At 44.9% G+C, this 27,799-nt stretch overlaps 1 protein-coding gene across 1 annotated transcript in view; it reads left to right on the plus strand.

Moving 5' to 3' along the window:
* The window catches only part of LAMA1 (laminin subunit alpha 1), a 250,596-nt gene that overhangs the window by 51,815 nt on the left and 170,982 nt on the right, over positions 1-27,799 (plus strand). Inside the window, exon 4 of the mRNA XM_089683630.1 lies at positions 17,604-17,846. Within this exon, the coding sequence (XP_089539756.1) occupies positions 17,604-17,846 (243 nt within the window). The remainder of the gene's footprint in view (positions 1-17,603; positions 17,847-27,799) is intronic.

Consider the following 27,799-nt stretch of genomic DNA (forward strand, 5'->3'; position numbering starts at 1 on the left):
GACTGTGGGAGAAGGGTGGATCCGAGAAGACAGGAACAAATAGCCTTATTACACAATGCAGAGGATTAACCCCTTAGGTTCCAAAGTGAGTAACAAGCATGCTTTACTCAATACACAAACAGATTTTACTGTTGTGGGTTTAGTAACACTTAATTGGCCATAGAATATGTGATTTTATTAGTATTATTATTGTCATTATTTGCAAGAATATCTTATTTCATTCAGAGTATGTTTGCTTCCTAACAATGCAAATTTGCAATTGCAGTTCACATGATTATTGTCATTTAATTATGAGCAAGTTGTGTAGTGAATCATTTAACCACCAGCAGATTACACTGTGACATCAGTTATGGCTGCTAATTTGAAGGTTAGTTTTCATTTGATGGACCTGCACAGAGTTACATTTCAGTCCCTTAGGACCAATTTATCTCACACAAATATTGGCACTGACCTGCAGTAAAGTGAAGCGACCTGGAAAAATTGACTTCTGTGGGAAACTAATGGAGATTTCTAATACAGCTTTATTCATATTTTGTTTCTCCGTGTTTTTTAACCACTTGCCCTCCAGAGGATTTACCCAACTTCCTGACCAGGCCATTTTTTGCATTATGGCAATGTGTTACTTTAACTGACAATTGCGCGGTCATGCAACACCGCACCCAAATGATATTTATGCCCTTTTTTTCCCCACAAATGAAGCTCTCTATAGGTAGTATTTGATCGCCTGTGTGTTTTTTGTTTTTTGCCTTATAAACAAAATACATTTTTTGACTTTTTGCTATAAAACGTATCCAGTAAAAAAATTTAAAAAATCAAATGTTGTCATAAATTTAGGCCAAAATATATTCTTCTACATGTGTTTGCTAAAAAAAATCTGAATACATGTAAATTAATTGGTTTACGTGAAAGTTATAGCGTCTACAAATGGCGGTATATATACTAGAATTTTTTTTTTTACTTTTTTTATACTAGTAATGGCGGCAATCAGTGACTTATACCAGGACCGCAGGACTGCGGCGGGCATTCAGACACTGGGGGGGGGGAACTGACTAACTGCCATTGACACTAATACAGTGATCAGTGCTAATAAAAAGCACTGACACTGTACTAATGACACTAGGCAGGAAGGGCTTAACATCTGGGGCGATCAAAGGGTTAACTGTGTGCTGTGTCCTGTTTTACTGTGTGCTGTGTTTTATTGTGTAAGAATGCTGCTTTGTATTGCTCTGCTAAGCAGCTTGCTGGTGCTGACAAAGGAGAGATCTGTATTGTTTACATAGAGACTTCTCCTCTGTCACTGTTCCTCGGTGATCGCTGGGTGCCGGCGGAGAATCTCTGGCCTGGACCCAGTGATCGATAGCTGAAGCCGCCAATGGTGGCGCGGGTAGAGCAGCGCTCGTTCTCCCCCTACCAAGTGATACAAAATCACGTATATATACGTGATTTTGTGCAGCCCTGCTGCCCTGTAGCAGGACTTCTGCTATAGGGCTGTCAGGAAGCGGTTAATAAATAATATCTTGTTCATGTAAGGATAACAATATACAGTATAATATTTTGTTAACCTGATTTACAACATATTTTTGGAATTGCAACATAGTGTATACACAGCATTTTGTTTATATGTGTTAAGCAACAAATACAAAACGGCAAGTTTAGTTATCACGATAAGGGTTAGTGTCAATGGATATTTGAGATGTATTTGAGGTGTGTTTACAATGCTTTTAATGTGCATTGTCATTCACGTACATGAAGGAGTTAATACAAAGAACAAACTGATGTCAAATCAGTCTTAAAGTAGAATTAAGGGCACACACAGTAAGGCTGGACACACACTATACAATTTTCTGTCTAATTTCTGCCCAATTTCCTTTAGATTTATCTTCAACTAGTGTTGTTTAGGTTTGACCTCATATTATACGGTTTTTAGTAAATCTAAAGCAATTTTCTAAAGAAAATTGTATAAGGTATGGCCAGCCCTATTTTAGTTCCAATGGCCCAACATCCACAAGGCCAAAGTACTTAAAAACGTTTGCTTTTAACATTCAATTTTGGAGTGAATAGACTTTCCTAAATGAAATGCACATTTACTGTTGGAAAATAATTTGTTGAAGAATAGTTTTCATCCTTCTTCGAATTTTCTCGTCAGTTTTGTTGAAAACTGATTTGACCCACTGATGATAAGAAAATCAAAAAATGTTCATAAAACAAAAAATTTCTAATTCAGTTTTGCTAATGTATGTCCAAATGTAGTCATTAATTATGGGACACAGGATAGTATTCTGAAACACTAGGTTAAAGTGCCACTTTCTGGAGAATTTGACAGCAACAAAACAAAGCTGTAAAGACAATCCAGTAAAAAGTATTCCTGCTGCCAGCATGCGCCCAGTTTAGTACCAAGCAAAGTTTCTTGTAATGTACTACAGGAAAAGTACATGTAAGACAAAAATCCTGTTTTCTCAGTCCTACATTTGGGACTCAGGATAGTATCCAGTTTTTGCTAATGTCCAATTCCTTTAAAGTGGCAGTATTATACAGATAAGACAAAACTGTTATTTAGTAAACAGATATAACAAAATGCTTTCAAAGGTATATTTAAGAGACCAAAGGGATCCCCTAATTACGTTTTTGTTCTGTTTAGATACATTTTACTGAATCTCAAAAGCCCATGTACACTAGCCCTAAGGCTTCTGTTTTCATACTATTTATTAACTGATTTTAAATGATAGGTATTGGAAAGTACCCTGGGAAGAAACCACGGGCCAGAGTGTGTTATGTATTAAGTGAAGTTGTCAGGAGTGTGTAACATACATAATGCAGGGGTAAGTAATATGTAATGTGCAGTGCAGGGTCAGGGGTGTGTAACATAGAGACTGCAAGGGTCAGAAGTATGTAACATATGAAGCACAGGGTTCAGGAGTGTGTAATGTACAGAGTATAGTGGTCAGGAATGTAGAACATACATGGCGCAGGGGTCTGGAGTATGTAACATACAGAGTGCAGGGTCAGGAGTGTGTAACATACAAAGCTTAGGGTTTGAGAGTGTGTAATGTACAAAGTACAGCGGTTAGGATTGTCAAACATACATATTACAGGGTCAGGAGTGTGTAACTTACAGAGTGCAGGGGTCCCAAGTAAATTTAGTGAACATACTGCAGGGGTCAGGAGTTTGTATGAGGTGGTATCAAAATGTTTAGCGACAGATGGCAGCATAAGGCTGCACGCACAGTCACAGGGAGCAATGACCTTCATAAGTCAGTGAGCCAAAAGACATTGTCTTGTGTACATCGGGAGCTGTGCAACTGGTGCTATTCTGACCATGTGTGTTCCCATGTCTGCTATTTCATCATGGACAGCAAACATGTCATCATGTCAAACATCTCTGTGGCAGATTTTCCCAGTTTCATGCAGAATTTCACGCTTGCTCTTTGTTGTCCATGTTGTCCATGATGAAATTGTCCACGATGAACTTGTCCATGATGAACTTGTTGTCCATAATGAAATAGCAGACTTGGTAACACACGTCAGAATGGCACCAGTTGCACACCTGTTGTACACAAGACAATGTCTTTTGGCACACTGAGTTATGAAGGTCGTTGCTCTCTGTGACTGTGTGCAGCCTTGTGCTGCCATCTGACGGTGTGTTACAAAACTAGTTTCAAAACTTTTTGATACCACCTGTACACTCTGGTGCACAGCACCTCATATGAATTAATTCACCCTCTTTATTCATGGCCCACCAGTACCCCCTATGAGACATTTCAGTAACACACACACATATACTTTGTGGTCACTTTATTAGGTACACCTGTTAAATTGCCTGGTAACACAGATTGCTAATCAGCCAATCACATGACAGCAACTCAATGCATTTAGGCATCTTGATTTGATAAAGAAGACTTGCTGAAGTTCAAACCCAGCATCAGAATGGGGAAGAAAGGGAATTTAACTGACTTTGAAGTAGCATGATTTTTGGAGCCAGATGGGCTGGTCTGAGTATTTCAAAAACTGCTGATCTACTGGGATTTTCACACACAATCATCTCTAGGGTTTACAGAGAATGGTCCAAAAAAGAGAAAATATCCAGTGAGTGGCAGTAGTGTGGGCAAAAATGCCTTGTTGATGTCAGAGAAGAATGGGCAGACTGGTTGCTGCGACATTCAGATGGTAGGGTCAGAATTTGGAATAAACAACATGAAAGCATGGATCCATCCTGCCTTGTATCAATGGTTCAGTCTGGTGGTGTAATGGTGTGGGGATATTTTCTTGGCGCTAGCAAGGTGTACCCAATAAAATGGTTGGTGAGTGTACATACAATTGCTCACATACAGTACATACACACTCACATACATATAGCCTCTTCAAACACCACAGATTTACCAGGCTGACCCAGGCTTCCCCACTTGGCAGACTTTAACTTTAAGTTAAAGCTCCTGAACTTTGGATACCAGTGTCCACGTTGACATTTCTTTTTCTGACTTCCTGTCTGATGAATCTGTTGTCACCGTGACTGTAAGTGAGGGGAAATCTGCTTAATGGAGCTTTGGATTGCAGTAAAAACCTACTAGAAGTTTAATTCCTTTATCACTCTATCCAAAAGTTAAAAAAAAAAAAAAGTAGTGTATTATTATTATTATTGTTATTATACAGGATTTATATAGTGCCAACAGTTTGCGCAGCGCTTTACAAAATGAAGGTAGACATTACAGTTACAACACAATTTAGTACAAGAGTAAACAGAGGGCCCTGCTTGTTAGAGTTTACAATCCAGGAGGAAGGGTTGAGTGATACAAAAGGTAATAGCTGTGGGGGGGGGAGGGAATGAGCTGATGGAGGAAATAAATGATGGTTTACTAGGTAGAAGCAGAATAGTCTTCTTTAAAGAGAAAGGTTTTCAGGGATCATCTAAAGGTGGATAGATTAGGAGACAGCCAGACAGATTGGGGTAGGAAGTTCCATAAGATGGGAGAAGCTCGGGAGAAGCCCTGGAGGCGAGCATGGGAGGAGGGGAGGTGACACGGGAACTAGAGAGCAGAAGGTTTTGGAAGGATCGAAGAGAGCGGTTTGGTTGATATATTGAGACCAGGTTGGTGATGTAGCTGGGGACAGAGTTGTAGATGGCTTTGTAAGTTGTTGTTAGTATTTTGAACTTTATTCGTTGAGCGAGTGGAAGCCAGTGGAGGGATTGGCAGAGAGGGGTAGCATACACTGAACAGCTGGTAAGGTGGATGAGCCTGGCAGCAGTATTCATGATGGACTGGAGGGGGGATAGCCTATGTAAAGGTAAGCCAAAGAGGAGAGAGTTGCAGTAATCGAGTCAAGAGATTACCATGGAGTTAATTAGGAGCTTTGTGGTGTATTCTTAGCAACATGGGCAGTTTATAGCTACTATAGTAAAGCCTTGTGTGGCAATTACCTGGTTAGACAGTGATGAAGACTGCATGTAGATGATGTATTGAACTGTGTCGTTGCTGTATTGTCTCCCTTTATATTGTAAAGCGCTGAGCAAACTGTTGGCGCTATATAAATCCTGTATAATAATAATAATAATAATTGTATGCTATAAGTGGGAAGCAGTAAAGCATAGCTGTCATACAATTAGAAACTCCTTCCACTTTCATTCTGGGCGGCTGTACAAGTAAGCATTTGCTTGTTTAAACACATTTCACAGGATTTCAAATACTGTGAATGTAAGCGACATTAAAGTGTTTTATGTTTTTAGAAGAAAGAATGCTTATGCTCTTCTGCTCAAGCATGACTTTTTTTTAAACTGCTTATACTACAGACAGTAAGAGGGGACAGTTGAAGGATTTAACAGCATTGTTCTGTGAAAATTAGCAGCCACATGGCTCATCCATTATACTGAATGCAGGCATTTTTACTGCCGGTAGACCAGACTCCCATTATGTGTGATGGGGCTTTCGCAGGCATTCCTTCCGACCTGCATCTCCCAGGTCACATGACTGCGTGGTGTCCACGGTTACTTTCTGCATCTTTTATTCTCCAGGCTGTTTTTGCCAATTGAGATGTGCTAGTGCAGGACACTGGGAAAGAATGCACATTATTACTGTGTGGCAGAACACACTGTATTAGTGAGGAGGAACACATTGGCCTAGCTATTGTATGCATCTGACACAAACAAACCCGACAATGGGAAAAAGTAAGGGGATAGCTGTTGGTGGAGTCAATTACATTACTTTTAAAGACTAACTCCAGCAAGAAACAAATGCACATTTGAGATGCATGTATGGGGTTTGTTTTACCTGCCAAAAGATCTGTATTTTTTCCCAGCCAGTCCCCAGGTATACACATCCAGATGGTGACCTTACTTTTGTCTACTGCCCTAAGCAATGCAACCTACTCACCTCCCTACCCCCACCCTCTGAGTGGAAATGTGAAGGAGCAGCGGAATACTAGTAAGTTATCACTCTGCTCTCTTGCAGTCAACATGATCATTCCCAATACATATGCATATGGCAGAGCTGTAAAAACAAGCAGTTTTTACCATCCCCCAATTTCTCCCTCCCCAAGCTGCAAAGGTTTACACATCACAGCATGGAGAAAAATTATCCCCCCAATCACATTCAGCACACAGTAATGTCTACAGATTCAAGTGAATGGGGCCGTGCTGTGAATGCCCCAGTTTGACAAACTTTAGATTGAAGTTTAACCAGTCCCCAACCACGCTATAGCCGAAGGAAGGCTACAGCGCGGTTGTCTAGTTCTGGGACGAGCATGGACAGCATTCCAGAACATGCCCCCTGCATGCCCCCAGCGGCACACACCCAGTGCCACTGGTGATCACTGTGTCCTACGGACACAGCTGATCACAAGCTTTCACCTGCTACAAATCTGCCTTCCGGACCTACACCTCCTCCCTCCACGCAGCCAAACAAGCCTACTTCCTGACCCTCATCAAGGCCCTCTCCTCCAATCCTCGCCGACTCTTCTCCACCTTCAACTCTCTACTCTCTCCACCCCCACCTCCACCCAGCACCTCACTCACCGCCCTTGAGATTGCCAATCACTTCAAAAACAAGATTGACACAATTCGCAAGGACATTGCCGCAACTCACACGCCCTCTCAACCCGTCCCCTCTCACACAGCTACCCCCTCATCCCCCCTCCCCCTCGACATTACCCGCAGGGACTTCGTCACTGCTCAAACTCCCTCCAACCCCATTCCCCCTCACTCAGCTACCACCTCATCACCCCTCTCCCACGGCCCCACCACTGCTCTGACCTCCACTCCCACCCCACCCTACATTCCTCATACTGAAGCTCACCCAACACTCCACACCTTTGACCTTACTACCATCGAGGAAGTCTCCAAGATCCTCTCTGATGCCCGCCTCACCACCTGCCCCTTCGACCCTATCCCCTCACAATTCCTACGACCTCCCTCCCCCTCCATCCTACGCTCCCTCACCCACATCTTTAATCTCTCCCTCTCCTCCGGCACTTTCCCCTCCCCACTGAAGCATGCACACATCACCCCCATACTTAAAAAGCCCTCCCTGGACCCCAATGACCCGAACAACCTCAGACCCATCTCCCTGCTCCCACTTACATCTAAACTCCTCGAGCGCCTCGTCTACACCCGCCTATGCTCTCACCTCAACAACAACAACCTCCTCGATCCCCTACAGTCTGGCTTCCGCCCCCTACACTCCACCGAAACCGCCTTACTCAAACTCTCCAACGACCTTCTAACCGCCAAAGCTAATGGCCACTATTCAGTGCTCCTACTCCTTGACCTCTCTGCGGCCTTCGACACAGTTGACCACCCCCTCCTCCTCAAAATACTACACTCCCTCGGCCTCAGAGATTCTGCTCTCTCCTGGCTCTCATCCTACCTGTCACAACGCTCTTCCAGCGTTACCTTTAATGCTACCACCTCCCCCTCACTCCCCCTCTCTGTTGGGGTCCCTCAAGGCTCTGTCCTTGGGCCCCTTCTCTTCTCCATCTACACCTTCTCCCTTGGCCAACTCATACACTCTCACGGCTTCAACTACCACCTCTATGCCGACGACACACAAATCTATCTCTCAACCCCCCACCTCACCCCCTCGGTCTCTGCCCAAATCACACACCTACTGAGCGACATATCAGATTGGATGTCGCTCCACTTCCTTAAACTGAATCTCTCCAAAACCGAGCTCCTTGTCTTCCCCCCAGCCCGAACCCCACCCCCCATTGACTTCTACATCACATCCAACAACGCCAATATCAAACCCGCTCTGCAGGCCAGAGTACTTGGTGTCATTCTGGACTCCAACCTATCCTTCCAGCCCCAAGTCCAATCTTTAACAAACTCGTGCAGACTCCACCTCCGCAACATCGCCAAAATCCGCACGTTCCTAACCCCAGAAACCACTAAACAGCTCATCCACTCCCTCATCATATCACGACTCGACTACTGCAACTCCCTCCTCACTGGCCTGCCTCGCCGCTGGCTATCCCCGCTTCAGTCGATCCTGAATACGGCTGCCAGACTCATTCACCTTTCCAACCGCTCCATTTCCGCCACCCCCCTCTGCCAATCCCTCCACTGGCTTCCGATTGCGCAACGGATCAAATTTAAAATCCTAACACTGACGTACAAAGCTGTCCACCATACTGCCCCGAACTACATCACTGACCTAATATCCAAGTACCGCCCAGCACGAACACTCCGCTCCTCACAAGACCTCCTTCTCTCTAGTTCCCTGGTCTCCTCCTCCCATGCCCGCCTCCAGGACTTCTCTAGGGTGTCACCCATCCTCTGGAACTCCCTTCCCCAACCCATCAGATTATCACCTACTCTCCTCTCCTTTAGGCGCACCCTGAAAACCCATCTCTTCAGGGAAGCCTACCTCACCCCCTGCTAACTTGCTGACCTCCTCCACTCTTCCTACCACTCCATCCCCCACAGCTATCTCCTCCTGTACCACTATCCCCTCCTTCCTAGATTGTAAGCTCGAAAGAGCAGGGCCCTCGATCCCCTCATGTTTTGCATTGTATTGGTATTGTTCTGTCACATGTTCTGTCCCCCTTTGTAATGTACAGCGCTGAGTGAACTATTGGTGCTTTATAAATACTGTATAATAATAATAATAATATGGTAAACGGCCACTCACGGTGGCCTTTTACCACATGATCAGCTGTGTCCAATGACACAGCAGATCACCGGGTAAATACAGTTGCCAGTTATCAGCTGCACTTTTCTCACGCTGTCACAGCATGAGGAAAGTACTGCAGAGAACCGGCAATTGTCAGCGAAGGGATCGGCACTGATGATCCCTGCCCTGATGATCAGTGCCCAGCAGTTCCGCCCGCCTGTGCCCATCAGTGCCGCCCACCTGTACCCATCAGTGCTGCCCACCTGTGCCCTGCAGTGCCACCCAGCAGTGCCACCCACCTGTGCCAAGCAGTGCCACCCATCAGTGCTGCCCAGCAGTGCCTCCTATCAGTACAGCATCATCAGTGCCAGCTCATCAGTGCCACCTATCAATGCCGCCTATCAGTGCCTCCTATCGGTGCTGCCTATCCGTGCCACCTCATCAGTGCCCATTAGTGCTGCCTATCACTGCCCATCAGTGCTGCCTATCACTGCAGCCTCAACGCAGCCTCAACGCACACTGTTTGCAAAATTTTATAATAGAAACAAAGAAAAACTTTTTTTTTCTTTCAAATGTTTTTGCTATTTTTTTGTTTATAGCGCAAAAAATAAAACACCCAGTGGCAATTAAATACCACAAAAGAAAGCTCTGTTTGTGTGAAAAAAAAATAAAAATTTCATATGGGTACAATGTTGCATGACTGCTCAATTGTCATTCAAAGTGCAACAGCACTGAAAGCTGAAAATTTGCCTGGGCAGGAAGGGGGTTGAAGTGCTCAGTAGGATAGTGGTTAAAAGAGCTGGGTGAACAGTGACTGAAGCCAGTCAAATGCAGTCATTCCATGGGTATTCTGATATATAGTAGCCTGTAGGGGATATTCTTGTCTTAACATATGTATGGCTAGCCTATGGACGCTAGATATGGCAACAAATGTCATATGGCCTTCTCTGAGAGTCCAGTTGCTGTTGTTTCTCCTAGAATAAGTTGGCACCAGAATTGTCTGCACACTAAACCCTTTTTCGTATTCCATCCATATTTATACCCTATGACCGCTTGTAGTACCTCTCTAGGTGCTCCAATATAATAGCAGGTTCAGTATTTCACAGTTCAGTATAGGGTGCAGGTTTCCATGTGTGATCCAGAAACCAGTGAGAGCATGTAGAAAAAAGAAAGGGAGGCCACACACCACTACTCAACAGGTGCTTAACCATAGATCTCGACAAATAGAGAACATCACCACTGACCACACATATAGAGAGCATCACCACTGACCACACATATAGAGAGCATCGCCACTGACCATACATATAGAGAGCATCGCCACTGACCATACATATAGAGAGCATCACCACTGACCACACATATAGGAAGCATCACCACTGACCACACACATAGAGAGCATCACAACTGATCACACATATAGGGAGCATCACCACTGACCACACATATAGGGAACATCACCACTGACCAACTTTTTCTAGAAGTAGCTAAGAAACAAAGTACACAGCTGCCATAAACACGGCTGGGTCCTTTTTCAGTGCTGCAGTTGCTTTTAACAAGCCCCTGCATCCCACTTCATATCACCAAGTGCAAGTGTCCGATGGAGAGTATCACTTCTTTACAGCCATGTCACTGGCAACTCAGCATGCTATGTCTTATGTGTTTTAGAGGGTGGCAGAAAAGGGAGAAAACAGGGCCCAATTTGTACTGGATTCTGGGTGTCAATGGCTATGTCACTGTTTTTTGGGGCAACAGTTATTTATATGGATTAGTATTGTCAAGATGCCCGTAGACAATTAGATCTGTCATTAAAAAATATAGAGACTGATGCTTCTGACTTTGCAGCTTATGCTAGTATTTTTATTAATATTATTTTGCAGATAGCTATGCAGTTAGGCAGGGAAAACACATATGTCTAGTGAGTTCAACCATTGCTCATGGTGAACCCTCACTTTGTAAAACAACCCATTCAGTTTAAATTTGAAATGAAAGCAAGACATTTCTGTATGCATAAAAAAGCATTATAAATGCTTTTCTTTCTTTTTTTTTTTATAGTGATCACCCTCTGTTGTCAGCTGCATAAAGGACTTAGAGATGCGGGGGTGGAGAAATAGTAGCACATTGATCTTCCCAGTGAATGGCTGTGCAGGGGGGTGTCAGCAGAAGTCTGATCATTGAAACACATGCAAGCTGTGCTCCAAGCACAGCCAGAAAAATGGCTACTCTGGGATGAATATGCTCTCATGCCTAGAATGGTCAGTTTAAAATAGAAAATCAGGAGAACTTACAGGAACACCAGGTATTTCACACAAAGAAAGCAATACAAAGAGAATTGGATACTTGTTAACATATGTACATGGTACAGCAAGCACATATCAGGAATATGAAATGTTAGGGTAACGTTCTGTAAACCATGCCTTATTTTATAAATGTAATTTGACCCAGAGTGAATTTTTAACTTGCTTACACAAATACCCAGTGTATAGCCAGAATACTATCATGTAATGGGTGACTTTTACTCTTTAAATGAATACCGCATACAGGTTGTTCCTGGGATCATTGCTTTCAGTGAATGAGTACAGTAAACGAGGATTTACAATTAGCTGCATCAGCTGAAGCTTTGTAATTCCTCTTAACTCTGGAGCCATTGAAAAAATACAGAAGAATGAAAACTGATCTGTCATCTATTTCATTTGCCGATACACATTCCAGTATATGAATATAGAGAAACGGGTTTCTCTGTTCTGTCTGAAATTTAACAGAAAGGTATATATGATTTCAGTACGGGCCATTGTGATTCAGCATTATAAGAGTACTATAAACAATATAAAAAAGATTCTCCTGTAATATCACAAATAAACATATGTGTTTATATGTGCTGTCCTTCATTTTAAAATGGAATGGAATGGACAAGGTGAGATTTATGTACGTTACTTTTTTCAGTTGATAGTTTATATCTAAGTGTGTTGCTACATTATGAAAAACTGCAGATTAGATGTGCTTACCTGCACACTAATCTTTCACAAAGAAGACTAGGAATGCATTAAAATATATAGAAATAGATCCTTTAGCCTAGGTTCACACTAGAGCGGTGCGGTAAATCTCATGTGATTCGCACAGGAACTGCACCGCATTCCTGTACAAATCATGTGATTTGCATGCGGTGCGTTTAGAGCCATACATTTTGTATGGCTCTATTCGCACCGCACCTGCACCAAAAAGGTGCAGGACCCTATTTTGGTCCACACTAAAATAGGATTGCATGGGTATTTACACGTATGCAATCCGATTCTGCACATCACACCATGTTTTGTGGACCGTTGTCGGGGTGTTGTTAACATACACACCCTCATTGGTTCATATGAATGGGATGCAATTGTGATGCAGTGCGGAATTCGCACTGAAAACACGGCAAATTCTGCACCGCATTAGTGTGAACCAGGGCTCAAGCTTAAAAGTACTTACTCGTAAGGTGTGCTAAATGATAGCTCCTAAGGCATCTATGTCATATGATAATAATGAATGAGATATCTCCTAAGCATGTCTTAACGTGGAACTAAACCCTCCTATCCTTTTCAGCCAAGGAAGCTGCCATCTTGGCCTGTGTTTGTCCTTCATTTGTCATGGTGCTGCAAATGTGATCAGTTATGTCACCTGCCATTTGATTGTTTGACAGTTTAGTTGAGAGCTCAAGCAAATATGACAGCATTCCCGGCATGCCAATAATGTAACTGGTTTTTGAAAAATTAAAACGATGGGTTTAGTTCCGCTTCAACTGTACTTTAAATACATTCCATATGACACTAAGCAAAGGTCTGCTAATTTTAGCCGTTTAACATTGTGTTTACTTTAGAAAGCAGTTTAGAAGGGTAAGCCTGTCCTCTGTCAGCATAATCCTGGCTCATTAAAGTGGAACTGAAGGCATTTAACAACGGACTGCGAGCAGGCAGGCTATTATCGCAGAAGGAACATGCAGTGTCTCTTCTGCAATTAAATACACCTAACTGCTTGCTCACAGTCTTTTGCAGCATGTAAACTGAGTGGTGCATGTGCAGCTCAGCTTACGTCGCTGTGTGCCAGGATGACTGACGCACTGGCCAGTGGAAATGCCCAAAAACTGGCCCCCTGGGGAGAAGATGTGGCATGGCGAGGGACCCAGGCTGCCAGAGAAGGCAAGTTTAGGTAAGCTATCTTAAAGCAGTATTGAACCCAAATGTAAACACTTCTAATATTGCAGCTTACCAACTCTTAGATATGATGACTGCATTTGTTTACTTTTAAAGGCTTTATTGCCCTTAGTTTCACCTGGTGATCTGAGAAGTAAGTTTGTTTTTCAAAAGAACAAACTATCTTACAGATGTAGTAGTTAGAGGGATGAGACAAACCATTTACCACTAATAGGGGTGCTTACAATGGTCAGCTTTGCTTTATTTATGTAAAAATATTTATCCCAAAAAGGAAAAAAAGTGTTTGTTGTATATACTTAAAAACTGTGAGCTGCAGTTTGGCTTCAATTTGTTAGTGTCTGTAAATCTGTTAGCACATCTAACACCCCCTCCCCAGAATTACAATGCTGCTATTGATTTGTTGTTATATCTGTTTGATGCCTGTTGATTTTGCCAGAAATCTGGTTAGCTAGTAACTTCCTTTGCTCTCTGCTTGTGCAAGGGCAGGAGGGGTTAAGGAAGATGTGTGGTGGGGGGAGGAGGAACTTTGACTTTGCATGCACTTTATAGTACACTTGTACAAAGAAACATAACTTGGTTATGACTGGTGGCCTTTTGAAATGCTAATTTCCTGACTTCAATTCTTCCAGACTCAGGCCTGGAACATGGATGTGGTAGTGAAGACATTGGGCTCGTTCAACAGTCTGGGAACTAGTATTTTCAGGATTGATCTGTAATGTCCACCGTCATTTATCCTCAACAAAGACTACAGAACAGAGTGAAATGTTCTAAACAGCTCATACCTATGTAGATTTGTGCATGCTATTTATTTATTTTGTCATATGAGCAAGTGTGCAAATACACGTAAATGCATTGCTCATATTATGGACAAGAAAACAATACAAGGGACACTTGTTTCTCTAATCATCTAGAAAAAATGTATATAGTCTATGCTCCTGCTCTGAGCCTTTTGTATATTATAGAAAACTGAACATAATGTTTCATTTCATAAAGAAAAATACCTTTTGGACATGTGGAAAGCCATCTTTTCAAAATAGTTGTAAATTCTCCAAGTGACATTAAGAAAGCAGTTAGTTCCTAATGACCTTTGTCACTTTCAATTCCAGACACCAAAATGCAAGGCATGGAATGAATTACAAAGAGTTGTTAACAGATTGAAAATATCAAATATAGCTTTGCAGTTTATTATTTTGACATAGCCATACAACATGGTAGCTATCACACAGTTTTAATGAATACAGTGAAAGTTTATTCAACTGCACAATTTCAGTGTTTATACGGTCTCTACCTTATGATGTACATAATAGACAGCACAATATCATTGCACAGTTAAAAGATAATGAAGCAACAGAAAAATGGGACTATCCAAAATGACATATTTACGTAAAGATGTTCTAGACAGTTTTTATGTGATTGTAGTGCATTTTTACTAATTGAATTTTTGCCATTTTTCAAAAACCTGTGTTTGGAGACTAAGGACTCTGTAAAAAAAAACAGTGGTGGTCAGCTTGATATTGAGGGCCATGAAGTACAGCCTCTGGAATCACCAAAGGGCCGCACATAATGTACTGTACATGTGAAGCTGCAAAAAAAAAAAAATTGTTAGGTTGGGCATACTACAGTAGATGGTCAGAGTCTTTGGGTATTCTACAGGACATTGTCAAAAAGACATGCGGCAGACATGGTTGGAGACTAGGGACATGCTATAGGAGACTGTCAAAGATAGGGAGCATGTTAGATGGGACTGCTGGAAATTAATGTTATTACAGTTAGCATTCAGCCCCCTTAATAAATACTTGCGACCATATTTAATATTCTTCTCAGCAAGCTTCATTATAAATTGTTAGAGGAAAAAAAACACAAATTGTGAAAAAAAAGAATAGACAGCACAGAAAAAGTAAGGAAATGTAAAATAAACAAACCAAATAATCTAGAAGAATTCAGGTTTATTAATATTTTCCTTACTGTCCTTTTGTAATTGCTTTTTCAACTATTTGGTGGAACCTGAAAGCTGCACAGTAGGTACCAGTGGTTGAACAGGTTGGGCATCAGGGATCTAAACCATTGGAAGTTTTCAAAGCTTGGCAATAACCCTGCCACCCTTCTGCAGATTTTCTTTTTTTTAAGTGAAGGACAATGTAACCAGCCCAGCCAAGTATTGTTACTTTCTTGTATTCGTGAGCTTTGTTAGGTATGAACGTGTAAACTCTCCCATACTTACTTGCATAACTGTTTATGAGTGAGGTTGTTTAGGTTCTTCAGACATCAGATGCTGGGTTTCTACTGATTTAGACTATTATAAATGTCTTTCACATAAACCTTGTGCAGTCTATAAATGCTGGTGGTTAAATGTACATCCAACCTTCAACAAATAAACCTGAAAGGTGTCCCAAGCTTATGTATAAACGTAGGTTTGGATGGAACCTTCATGCTGGCTACTTCATCGCCCATTTACTCTTGAGGTCCATCTTCCATAATAAACATGCTGGGGCCAAAAATGTGCTTAAGCACTGAAAGACATATTTTTAAAAACAACTACTCTTAAGATGGCCATAGACGGATTGAAACCACGGTCGAAGGAAAGAAAATTGCATAATCTATGGCTAGTCTTATAGTAAAATTAAAGGCTCCTGTATGAGTTTAAACAGGTACGAAGTCCAGTTACTATGTGATGCACAAACCTCATAAAGTAATAAATACAAAAATAAAATTTATGTTTCCAGACTGAGCCAAATTCTACATTACTGTCTCATATGCTCTTTTATATCTAAAGGACGTAGTAAAGAGGGGTTTCTTACCTTATCCTCTGCTCCTGCAAGCTCTCACATTCAGGTGCCCTCTGGCTTCATCAAGATGGATACAGGGAATATAGGTGTCCGTTTGTGAACCAGCGGTAATAGATCGCTGCTCAGTTCTCCGGCATTCTCGGAGAACACAGTTCTCCTGTGAATGCAGTTTATGAAGCAGTTATGAGAACTAAGGGACAACGGTCTCCAAACGCTGGAGAACGGTGTACAAACTCTGAAAAAAGGCTCATTTTACTATAATCTCGCGAGATTACAGTAAAAGATCAGTTTAGTAAACAGAGGTAAATTATCTCTGCTTAGTTTTCGGTCCCTCCGATTCTCCAGCTCTGGGCTGGAGAATCTGGAGGGAGAACACAGATCTCCAGAGAAGGGCTGACATGATCTCCTGAGTGTCATAAACTGTGAATGACCAGAGAATAGCTGAGATCTGTTGAATCGCAGCTATTCTGTGTGTCATAAACGGACACCATAGTCCTTCATTGTACTTGGAGACAGCAGGGGACAGTCCACTTCCGGAGAAAAGGGAAGTGCCTTTGCCAGGGAATGAAGGATCGGGTAAGTAAAATGCTTTTTAAAGAAGAAGTTAATCCTTGCAGTGCAGGTACAGCACTACTTCATGGGAGAATTTTATTTTTTTGGATTTGGGCTTTAAGAACTGCAGCTCATTTTTTTTAAATTAATACTAATTTAGTAGTAGTAATCAAAAACAATGCTCTATATTCATGGAGTGTCCTCTGTACTCTAATAAAATGAACTATGATGGAGTTAAAAATGCAGTCCAGCAGTTTGCAGCATGCTACACTGCCTCCAGCAGGCACATTATTCGACTGCAGACACTGATGATGAGGAATAACCAGTACAGGTGCTGTTTTTTATTTTTCAATTTCTAAACTTTTTTTAGGAATCCCATCCTACACTATGCACCTAATACTGTATAATCCACTGCTCATACCCAATTACATTTCTGACATATGATACTTGTCACTTATTGGCTTGTACTAATTAGACAGCTGACATATGCTACTGATTTAGGGTTTGTGCACATGGCCTGCTTTGCTTTCAATGCAAATGCATGGTAATAGGACATACTACATCCAGAGAAATGCAACACAAAAGCATGTAAATCACAGTCCCAGAACACACTCTGCTACATTAGGGTAAATGGGAATCTACTACCTTGTGTTTGACATCCCTTTTTAATGCAGGAAACAATGATACAAGCCTTAACTCTCCTTTGTTGTCTGAAACTAAGTTTTTACCAGCTTTGATATGAATCTATAATTAATAAAGATGTACCAAGAACAAAGCTAGTCAAGCCAGCTCATCTGCATTATCTTTACATGTGCTGTATGTTCAGATACAAACATCGTAATACAACATAGGCTTGGAGATGATTACAAAGTTCACCATCTGTACAATTTAGTTGCATTATAGGCGCTAAATATTTATATTAATCAATTTTAAATAGTATATATGAAATATTTTATGTAATGAATATATCCTTTCTTTAGGTCTTTCAAGTTGCCTATGTGATCATTAAAGCCGCAAATTCACCAAGACCTGGAAATTGGATTTTAGAGCGTTCTCTCGATGGAGTTGAGTTCATGCCATGGCAGTATTATGCAATTAGTGACACAGAGTGCCTGACACGTTACAACATCACACCAAGACTGGGGCCGCCAACATACAAGAGAGATGATGAGGTCATCTGTACATCGTACTATTCAAGGCTTGTGCCTCTGGAGCATGGAGAGGTAATTTTTAAAATGCATTATTATATTTCCTCTCTGTGGGGGTTGTTTTCTAATAGACATAACTGTGACACGCAAATAATCCTTTACTTTGATAGACCTGTGTCTGTCATCTATATACAGGAACATCCTTTTTCTAAGCAATAACCAGAAAATTTATGGTACATGGTAATAGTTTACAAGGACATAGTGACACCAGGTCCACATGTAGTCTCATGGTGTTACTTGATCTTTATTACAAAGAATACTGATTTCAGAATGTCAGCCTATACTATGTATAGGTAACAGGTACACTGAAACATGAAAAATGTTCTATTCACACTGCTGCCTTTGAAAAGCAATAGCAGTCCTATAAAAATCCGACCCCACACTTGCCTCCATTAACTAACACCCCTTCCTTTGCATAACTCTTCCATCTTCCCCCTGAAGGAGCTGAGCGTACTATATACCAATGTATCAGAATTCTATTACATATTAAGGGACATGAAAAAAAATAAGTAGAAAATATTTGTAATTATGACAAGACCGTGAATGAAGAGTATGTGTTATGATCCGCCAGGTGGTGCCTCAGGCTGCCAACTGACAGACCTACCCAGAGCGTGGGGTCTAAGCCCAGGCTGTGCTTTCACCAGGGCCCCTGATGGTGGGGATGGACTTGAAAGAGTCCCGGACCAGGTCACGACCTCTGAGCAGGCCCACCAGTGGCTGAGGAGACCTCCGGGGACGTATGCAGGTACCAGAGAGCCAGATGTGAAGCGGATGGTGGCCCCAGCAGGGTAGTAACGGATCGTGGTCCCGTGGGGGTAAGCGAGGTACAGAATCGGCGGGCAAAGAGTAGTCGGGTCACACGCAGGGTCAGCAGGTTAAGTCAGCCCGTAGAATGGTCAGGGCAATTGGGTCAATCACAGGAGCAGGCAGAGTAGTCAGGGCAATCCGGGTCAATCACAGGAGCAGGCAGCGTAGTCAGGGCAATCCGGGTCAATCACAGGGGCAGGCAGCGTAGTCAGGGTCAAACAGGGTCACTAGACGGGTGCAGGAACTCGGAATCACAGATAGACCTTGCGGCAATTACTGACAGTGCAGGGCATCTTTAAATAGTGCACCCTGCACTGTCATTGGCCGCCCGAGGCGCACCCGCGGCTTCCACTGCGCATGCGCGGCGTCCTGTCATCCGCGGCTCGCCGGGACCTGGTGCCTGTGTCCCGGCGTGAGCCGTCGCCGGCGCGCATGCGCCGGCCGACAGGACGCCGCGATCCCTGACAGTATGTGCAGTAATCAGATCACAAAAATTAGAAGAAAAAAAAGATAAGGAAGAACTGTTGCAAGTTTAACACCTTCCCACCCAGCCTATAGCAGATTGATGGCCGGGAGGGTTGCTTCTCCTTCTGAGTGAACGTCATATGACGTCCTGTCAGAAGGTGCCTTCCATGGGGCCACACAGCAGCGCAATCTGTCACAGGCTGTGTCCACAGGACACAGCTGATGGCAGATCACTACACCAGTCCATTGCCAGTGTCATGTGACCACTGTAACCAATCACAGCAGATCACATGACAATTGTATACAATGGATGGCTTCTTTTCATGCCATCCATTGTATACAGTTGTGTTGTTAACTGTGATTGGTCACAGCAGTCACATGGTACAGACAGTGCCAATCACAGCCCATCTGTACCATGTGATGAGCTTTGCCCAATCACAGCTAACGGCAACAAAAGACTGAATGAATCAGTTTCATTCAGTAAAAATGGTGAAATACATTGGTAGTAGCAATCATAATGTGTAAGAAAAAATATCCTGATCACTTGCCCAGTTGTACAATGTTACTATGGTAACATTGTATTGCTGTGCTCACAGTGTGTTGAAAAAAAAATAGTAAAAAAAAAGGGGAGGGGGGAAACGTAAGAAAGAAGAAAAAAAATTGAAAAAATGTTTTGTTTTTTTTAATTTATTTATTTTAACATATTGTCACCAGCCACTGTCCCTGATCACTACCACAACAGTTATATGATAACGCTGTACCGGGCTGGTGACAATATATTTAAAAAATGTGAATTTTTTTGAAATTCTTCGATTTCCAAAATATTGTGACAAAAAAATTACAACTCCAAAAAACTCACCATGCCTCTTAATAAACACCACAGACTGTCTATTTTCCAAAAATGGGTCATTTGGGGGCTATTTGTACTATCCTGGCATTTTTGGGCCTCAAGAAATAAGATTGGCCGTCAGTACATCAGGATTGATTGGTTGTCAGATATATATACCATTGTTTGTGGACTCCTATAACGTTCCTACAGACTAAATAATATACACTCATTTGGGGGTTTTTTACCCAAAAAATGTAGCAGAATACATTTTGACCTAAATTTCTGAAGAAAGGTTATTTATTTGCAAAACAGAAACAAAGAAAAACACTTTTTTAAAAAAAGTTTCAGGATTTTTTTTGTTTATTTAGCAAAAAATAAAAAAACTCAGTGGTAAATAAATACCACCAAAAAAGCTCTATTTGTGTGAAAAAATTATAAAACGTTTTATGGGTACAGTGTTGTATGACCGTGCAATTGTCATTCAAGTGCGACAACATTAAAAGCTGCAAATTGGCCTGGGCAGGAAGGGGGTAAAAGTTCTCGGTATCAAAGTGGTTAATGAGGAATAATCACTTTGCTCTGAGTAGCAATAGTGACAGACAGGCCAATTTACTATAGGCAAATAGGCCGTTCACTTTGCATGGGAAGATGTACCCTGCACGGGAATTTTCCCCAGATCTTAGTGATTGTAGTGAAATTTCACTTTGCAAAGAATGCCCAATCATGTGCAAGGGAAAAAAAACAGCATTTATTTGTACATGATTGGGTGATGACAGTCAGCAGAGCTTCACCTCATTCACTAAGCTCTGGAGCAAATTCCCTTGCAAAGTACAACTTCCCTTGCAACATTACCAGTGTTTTTGCCTTTATAAATCAATCCCAATGTCACTATTCCCTCTCAGAGCAAAGTGACTGATTCTCATTAAAGTAAAGCTCATCCTCTTCCTCTCCCACTTCTCTACCATTTTTTCTTGTTCAAACAATTTTATTAACAATAAACCGGAATGACACAAACAAGGAGACATCGTTAATGTATACTAGGCATTAATGTGACAGTAGGACATAATAAAATGAATGAGGGTCAAGGCATTAACGCCTATACATTTCTAACGGAAACAGGTAAATAACAATCAATAACAGATCACAAAATGGTTTCAGCCAGGGGAAGAAGAACAACAACTATGACTCCATGAACATTCATCAAGTTCACAACAGCCTCTACGCGCTACGCACGAGGGGTTATGGACCATATCCTTGGCGTACAGTACTGAACTCAAGGGAGAAGCAGTGATTCGTCAGATTTAGACAGAAGGAAATGCTCTACCCAGGGGCTCCATATGCTCAGGAATTTAGGGATCGTGTCAAGAACTGTGGCTTCCACCTTTGCGTGTATCATGGCTTGTGTTATTCTGGTTTTGACGGCCGCGACACTAAGGGTAGGGGATTTCCAAGACTTTGCTATAACCTGTTTAGCCGCTGTCGTGACTTGCATAAGGAGCTTAAATTGCGAGTTGGAGATGCCAGAAGGGCATTGGTTGAGTAGGGCTGTTGTTGGGTCTGGCCATATAGTGATAGTGCTAAATGTAGATATCATGGTAAAAATTTCATCCCAAAAGGTTCGGGCTACAGGACAGTCCCACCATATATGGTAATGTGTTCCCAGATCCGCACAGCCTCTGAAACAGTTGGGTGAGTAATTAGGGGTAAATTTTGCGATTCTTGCTGGGACCAAGTACCAGCGGGTTAAAACTTTATAATTCGTTTCCAATGCTACAACGTTCTGCGAAGATGATTTTGTGTTGGCCCAAATGTGGTCCCAATCAGACGGGTCGAATTTCTTACCTAGATCCACTTCCCATTTATAGGTATATAGAGGGGGGGACATGGTGGTCGAAGCGGCGAAGAGTGAGTATAAGCAGGAGATAAGCCCACGTCTATGAGGGTGTCAGGGATCCCCTCGTTCCGTGCCTCGATGGTCCCGGCGCAGGCGCACTGCTCCTCCCAGTACACGGGCACTAGTTCCGGGCCGGCCGCGGCGTTCGAGTTCGCGCATGCGCAGTAGAAGCCGCGGCCGCCCGCTGGGCACCAATGGCAGCGCAGGGCGGGATATTTAAATGTCCCTGAGCTGTCATTTCGTTGCCTTCTGGTCTTACCTGCTTCCTGCGTTCCTGTACCTGTGCCTAGTAAGTTATTGACCCGGATTGCTATTGACCTTGCTGATTTCTCCTGCCCAGACCCTTGCTTGCCTGACCTCTCTCCCTGGATGCCCCGCATTAGATCTGACCTCCTGTTGCTGACCTGGCGTGTGACCCGACGATTCTCTGCCTGCTCCCTTGTACCTTACCGTCCTCTACATTACCGACTCGGCCTGTCTGACTACGCACTTGCTCAGCCATCCATCCATCCATCCCATCGGGGTCACCCGACCTCCTCACATTTGGCTCTCCCTGGTTGGAACCCCTGGCGGACACCCCTACCACTGACAGGTGTGCTCAGTAGAGGCGACCTGGTCTCGGGGTACTACAAGTCCATCCCCACCATCAGGGGCCCTGGTGAACAAGTACCCTGGGGCTTAGATTCCGCGCTCTGGGCACGCCTGACCAGTGGAGTGCTAGTGGTGCCGCTCGGCGGTCCCTCACAGTACCAGAAGGCCATGACTGAGCCTCGAGGAGGACTCTCCCCGTTGGACGAGGTTTGCAGGCATCTGGCTACCCTGACGCAAGCTGTAAACACATTACAGGACAGATGTCTGCAGATCGAGAATCGGTTTCAGGCCTGCACCATATCTGTTCCTGTTTCACAGGCCCCGGCTCCTGCACCACCAATCGCAGCAGCCCACGAGCCGGCTCCTGGGCCTCCCACATCACTCCCTATGGCGGAACCCCGAGTACCCTTACCCGAGCGCTTCCATGGGGATCGCACACGCTTTCGGTCATTTCGTGACTCTTGTCTGCTCTTTTTTGAACTACAGCCACGGACCTTTTTGACAGAGTCAGTGAAAGTGGGGTTTGTTGTCTCCCTGTTGCAGGGTGAACCCCAAGACTGGGCCCACCGACTAAGGGGAAACAATGACCCTCACCTGGTTTCGGTCGACAGCTTCTTTAACGCCATGGCCATCTTATATGATGACCCACAACGGGCGGCCTCGGCCGAGGCCACATTATACGCACTCCGACAAGGTCGGCGGGCGGCTGAGGAATACGCCTCTGACTTTAGGCGCTGGATGGGTGACACTCGTTGGAACGAGTTCGCCCTTTTACACCAGTTTCGTATGGGCCTATCTGAGGCTCTGAAAGACGAGCTCGCCCGGGTAGAGGTGCCCGAGATATTAGAGGACTTGATTGCACTCACTATTAAAATTGACCGTAGACTACGGGAGCGCAGATTGGAGAGGTCTGGTCAGGGTCGCGGAACTCCCTGGGGGTCATTTCAGGGATCCGGTCAACATACTAGGCCAAGCATCCAGAACCTGCCGCCTGAAGATGCTCCCGAACCCATGCAGCTAGGCCTGGCTCGGCCTAAACTATCGCCTGAGGAACGCCAGCGCAGACGCTCCCAGAATCTGTGCCTGTACTGCGGCGAAGCTGGTCACATGGTGCGTTCCTGCCCGCAGAAACTGAGTAAGTTCACTTCATCTTCTTTATCTGTTGGCGATATGGCTCCGTCCCAGTACTTAGTTGTTCCCCTCTCCTTTCAGCTTTCCGAAAGGACCGTGGAGGTGACGGCCATAGTTGATTCGGGGGCATGCAGCTGTTTTGTGGATATCAATTTTGCTCACCAGCAGGGTATTCCCCTCCGCCCAAAGGAGAAGGGGTTTCATATCTTTTTGGCTGATGGTTCCCGGATAAAGTCAGGAGTAGTCAACCAGGAGACCCCTTCCATTATGACTTCCATTGCCGGTCAGCACCGGGAACTCCTCCGCCTGGATGCTATTGCATCACCCCTTTTCCCAGTCATTCTGGGGCTCCCTTGGTTGCGGGCCCATAACCCCCAAATTGACTGGGAAACTGGGGTTGTCTCGTTCCCTTCCCCATATTGTCGGGAACTGTGTCGAACTTCGGGCCCGGAGGTCCCCCAGGTTCTTCTGTGCTCTGAAGGGGATGACAGCCTGAAACAAGTGATTCCTGCAGCCTATCACAAGTTTCTTGATGTGTTCAGTGAACGGGGAGCAGATGCTCTACCCCCCCACCGCCCATATGACTGCCCGATTGATCTGTTGCCCGGTTCTGAAATCCCGTTCGGGCGAATTTTTCCCCTTTCTGAGCTAGAATTAGGGGCCCTGAAGGACTATATTGAGGATAACCTCCGAAAGGGATTCATCCATCCCTCCACTTCCCCAGCAGGTGCAGGGATCTTCTTTGTAGAAAAGAAAGACAAGACTTTGAGGCCATGCATTGACTATCGGGAGCTGAATAGGGTCACCATTAAAAATCGTTACCCATTACCGCTGGTACCTGAATTATTCCAGAGCTTAAAAGCTGCAGTAGTATTTACCAAGTTGGACTTAAGGGGAGCCTACAATTTGGTTCGCATAAGGGAGGGGGATGAGTGGAAGACGGCCTTCCGCACCCGTTTCGGCCATTTTGAATACCTGGTCATGCCTTTCGGGTTATGCAATGCGCCAGCCACCTTCCAGCACTTTGTAAACGACATCTTTAGGGACTTCCTGGACATCTTTGTCATCGTCTACTTAGACGACATTTTGATTTAGTCATCCTCCCTGGGGGAGCACAGGGTACATGTAACGAAGGTGTTGGGGCGGTTGCGGCAGCACGGGTTGTACGCTAAAGCAGAGAAATGCTGCTTTGAACAGGCTAGCGTTACATTCCTGGGTCTGATTATCTCCGCCACGGGGGTCGCAATGGACCCTCAGAAGGTCTCAGCGATCCTAGATTGGCCTGAACCCACGGACAGGAAAAGTGTCCAACGTTTTATTGGGTTCGCAAATTTCTACCGGAAGTTTATCAAGAACTTCTCGGGTCTGGTCTCCCCCATCACTCAATTAACTAAACTTGGGACGCGATTCAGATGGACGCCCGAGGCACAGGAAGCTTTTGAAGCACTAAAAAGGTTATTTACCTCAGCACCCATTCTGGGTCATCCCGACGCCTCCCTGCCCTACATCTTAGAAGTAGATGCATCTGAAAACGCGGTTGGCTCCATCCTTTCCCAGCGGAAGGGCGCCAAGGAATTACTTCACCCAGTAGCATTCTTTTCACGGAAACTTACCCCGGCGGAGAGGAACTACGACATTGGGGATCGCGAGCTACTGGCTATCAAAGCCGCTTTAGAGGAATGGAGGTACCTGCTGGAAGGTGCCTCCCATCCCATCCTGATTTTCACGGACCACAAGAACCTGGAATATCTGAGGACGGCCAAACGCCTACGCCCACGACAAGCAAGATGGGCATTGTTTTTCTCGAGGTTCCAGTTCCACATCACATACAGGCCCGGCTCGAAAAACACAAAGCCTGACGCATTGTCGCGCATGTATGAGGACACCAAGGAGATCCCAGTGCCCGACACTATTCTTCCTGCAGGAAATTTCTTGGCCCTTCAGACAAACCTTCGCTCCGAGATCCTGAGGGCGTCCACAGCGATGTCTACCTCCGATGGGGCCCCCCTCCAGAACAAGGAGGGACTCCTATGGAGGGAGGACCGGATTGTGGTGCCAGAGGATGCCCGAACCTTAGTCTTGGGACATTGCCATGACCACCCACTGGCAGGACATTTTGGACCGGTCAAGACCCTGGAACTCCTCCGACGTTCCTTCTGGTGGCCGGACATGGCCAAGGATTGTAAGAACTACGTGAGCTCCTGTGCCATCTGCCAGCGGAACAAGCCTTCAAGGAATAAGGCATGGGGCCTGCTACGTCCATTGCCCATCCCTGAACGGCCCTGGCAGAAAATCTCCATGGACTTCATAGTCGAGCTCCCACCTTCACTGGACCACACAGCAATTCTCGTGGTCGTGGACCGCTTATCCAAGATGGCCCATTTCATCCCTTTACGGAAGACTCCATCTGCAGCCGAGACGGCGCAAGTCTTTATTCGAGAGATCGTTAGACTGCATGGGGTTCCCGAAGACATCGTCTCGGACCGAGGGGTGCAGTTTACCTCGCGGTTTTGGAGGGCGTTGTGCAAAGCCCTGGATATCAAGCTGTCTCTTTCCTCGGCATTTCACCCTCAGACTAATGGCCAGACCGAAAGGACTAATCAGACCCTGGAGCAATACCTGCGATGCTACACATCATTCTCTCAGGACGACTGGGTGCCACTCCTCCCTTTGGCAGAATTCGCATACAACAACGCTTGCCATTCAGCAACTGGGCAGTCCCCGTTCTTCGCCAACTATGGGTTTCATCCTGTCTTCCTCCCGGACTTGGTCCCGGAATGCCCGATTCCAGCGACACAGGATGCACTGACCTTCTTCACCTCCAACAATAAGAAACTACAGGAAGCCATCCGTCAAGCCCAAGAAGACTACAAGAGGGCTTTTAATAGAAAGCGAAGAGGGGACCTGGTGTTGCAGCCCGGAGAGAAGGTTTGGCTGGCTACGTCAAACTTGAGGATGCTCTGCCCGTCAAAAAAGTTGGGACCTAAATTCATAGGCCCCTTTTGCATCAAACGGATGGTCAATGAGGTGGCCTATGAACTTGTTCTCCCTGACACACTCAAGATCCACCCTGTCTTCCACGTGTCCCTGTTGAAACCGGTAGTCCCTGATGCCTTCCCGGAACGGGAATCCAGGCCCCCGGAGGCCGTAACGGTTGAAGAGGAAGAAGAATTCGAGGTGGAGGCAATCTTGAAGTGCCGTCGAAGGGGGGGCCAGACCCAATTTCTCATCAAGTGGAAGTGCTACGGCCCTGAGGACAATTCGTGGGAACCAGCCCATAATGTCCATGCACCTAGGCTTGTCCGGAGGTTTCTTTGTGATCACCCGTGGTGGAGAGATCGGGTGGGCATCCGGAGGTTGCCCGTAGGGGGGGGCAATGTCAGGGATCCCCTCGTTCCGTGCCTCGATGGTCCCGGCGCAGGCGCACTGCTCCTCCCAGTACACGGGCACTAGTTCCGGGCCGGCCGCGGCGTTCGAGTTCGCGCATGCGCAGTAGAAGCCGCGGCCGCCCGCTGGGCACCAATGGCAGCGCAGGGCGGGATATTTAAATGTCCCTGAGCTGTCATTTCGTTGCCTTCTGGTCTTACCTGCTTCCTGCGTTCCTGTACCTGTGCCTAGTAAGTTAATGACCCGGATTGCTATTGACCTTGCTGATTTCTCCTGCCCAGACCCTTGCTTGCCTGACCTCTCTCCCTGGATGCCCCGCATTAGATCTGACCTCCTGTTGCTGACCTGGCGTGTGACCCGACGATTCTCTGCTTGCTCCCTTGTACCTTACCGTCCTCTACATTACCGACTCGGCCTGTCTGACTACGCACTTGCTCAGTCATCCATCCATCCATCCCATCGGGGTCACCCGACCTCCTCACATTTGGCTCTCCCTGGTTGGAACCCCTGGCGGACACCCCTACCACTGACAGGTGTGCTCAGTAGAGGCGACCTGGTCTCGGGGTACTACAAGTCCATCCCCACCATCAGGGGCCCTGGTGAACAAGTACCCTGGGGCTTAGATTCCGCGCTCTGGGCACGCCTGACCAGTGGAGTGCTAGTGGTGCCGCTCGGCGGTCCCTCACAGAGGGTCTTTACAACACGCTCGTTCAAAGAGAGACATGGTGTCTGGTAGATTGGTTATTGTAGCGTATGGGGCGTAAAAGTGTTGTAGCTGCAAGTATCTAAATATCTCAGAGGCCGGGAGGCTATGCATTTCCCGCAGCGAGGCAAAGGATTTAAACTTATTCCTCTGTAGGAAGT

This window comes from Staurois parvus, unplaced genomic scaffold (genome assembly GCF_062004578.1).
Source record: "Staurois parvus isolate SC_StPar_1 unplaced genomic scaffold, SC_StPar_1.0 ptg000317l, whole genome shotgun sequence".
Taxonomy (NCBI): Eukaryota; Metazoa; Chordata; class Amphibia; order Anura; family Ranidae; genus Staurois; species Staurois parvus.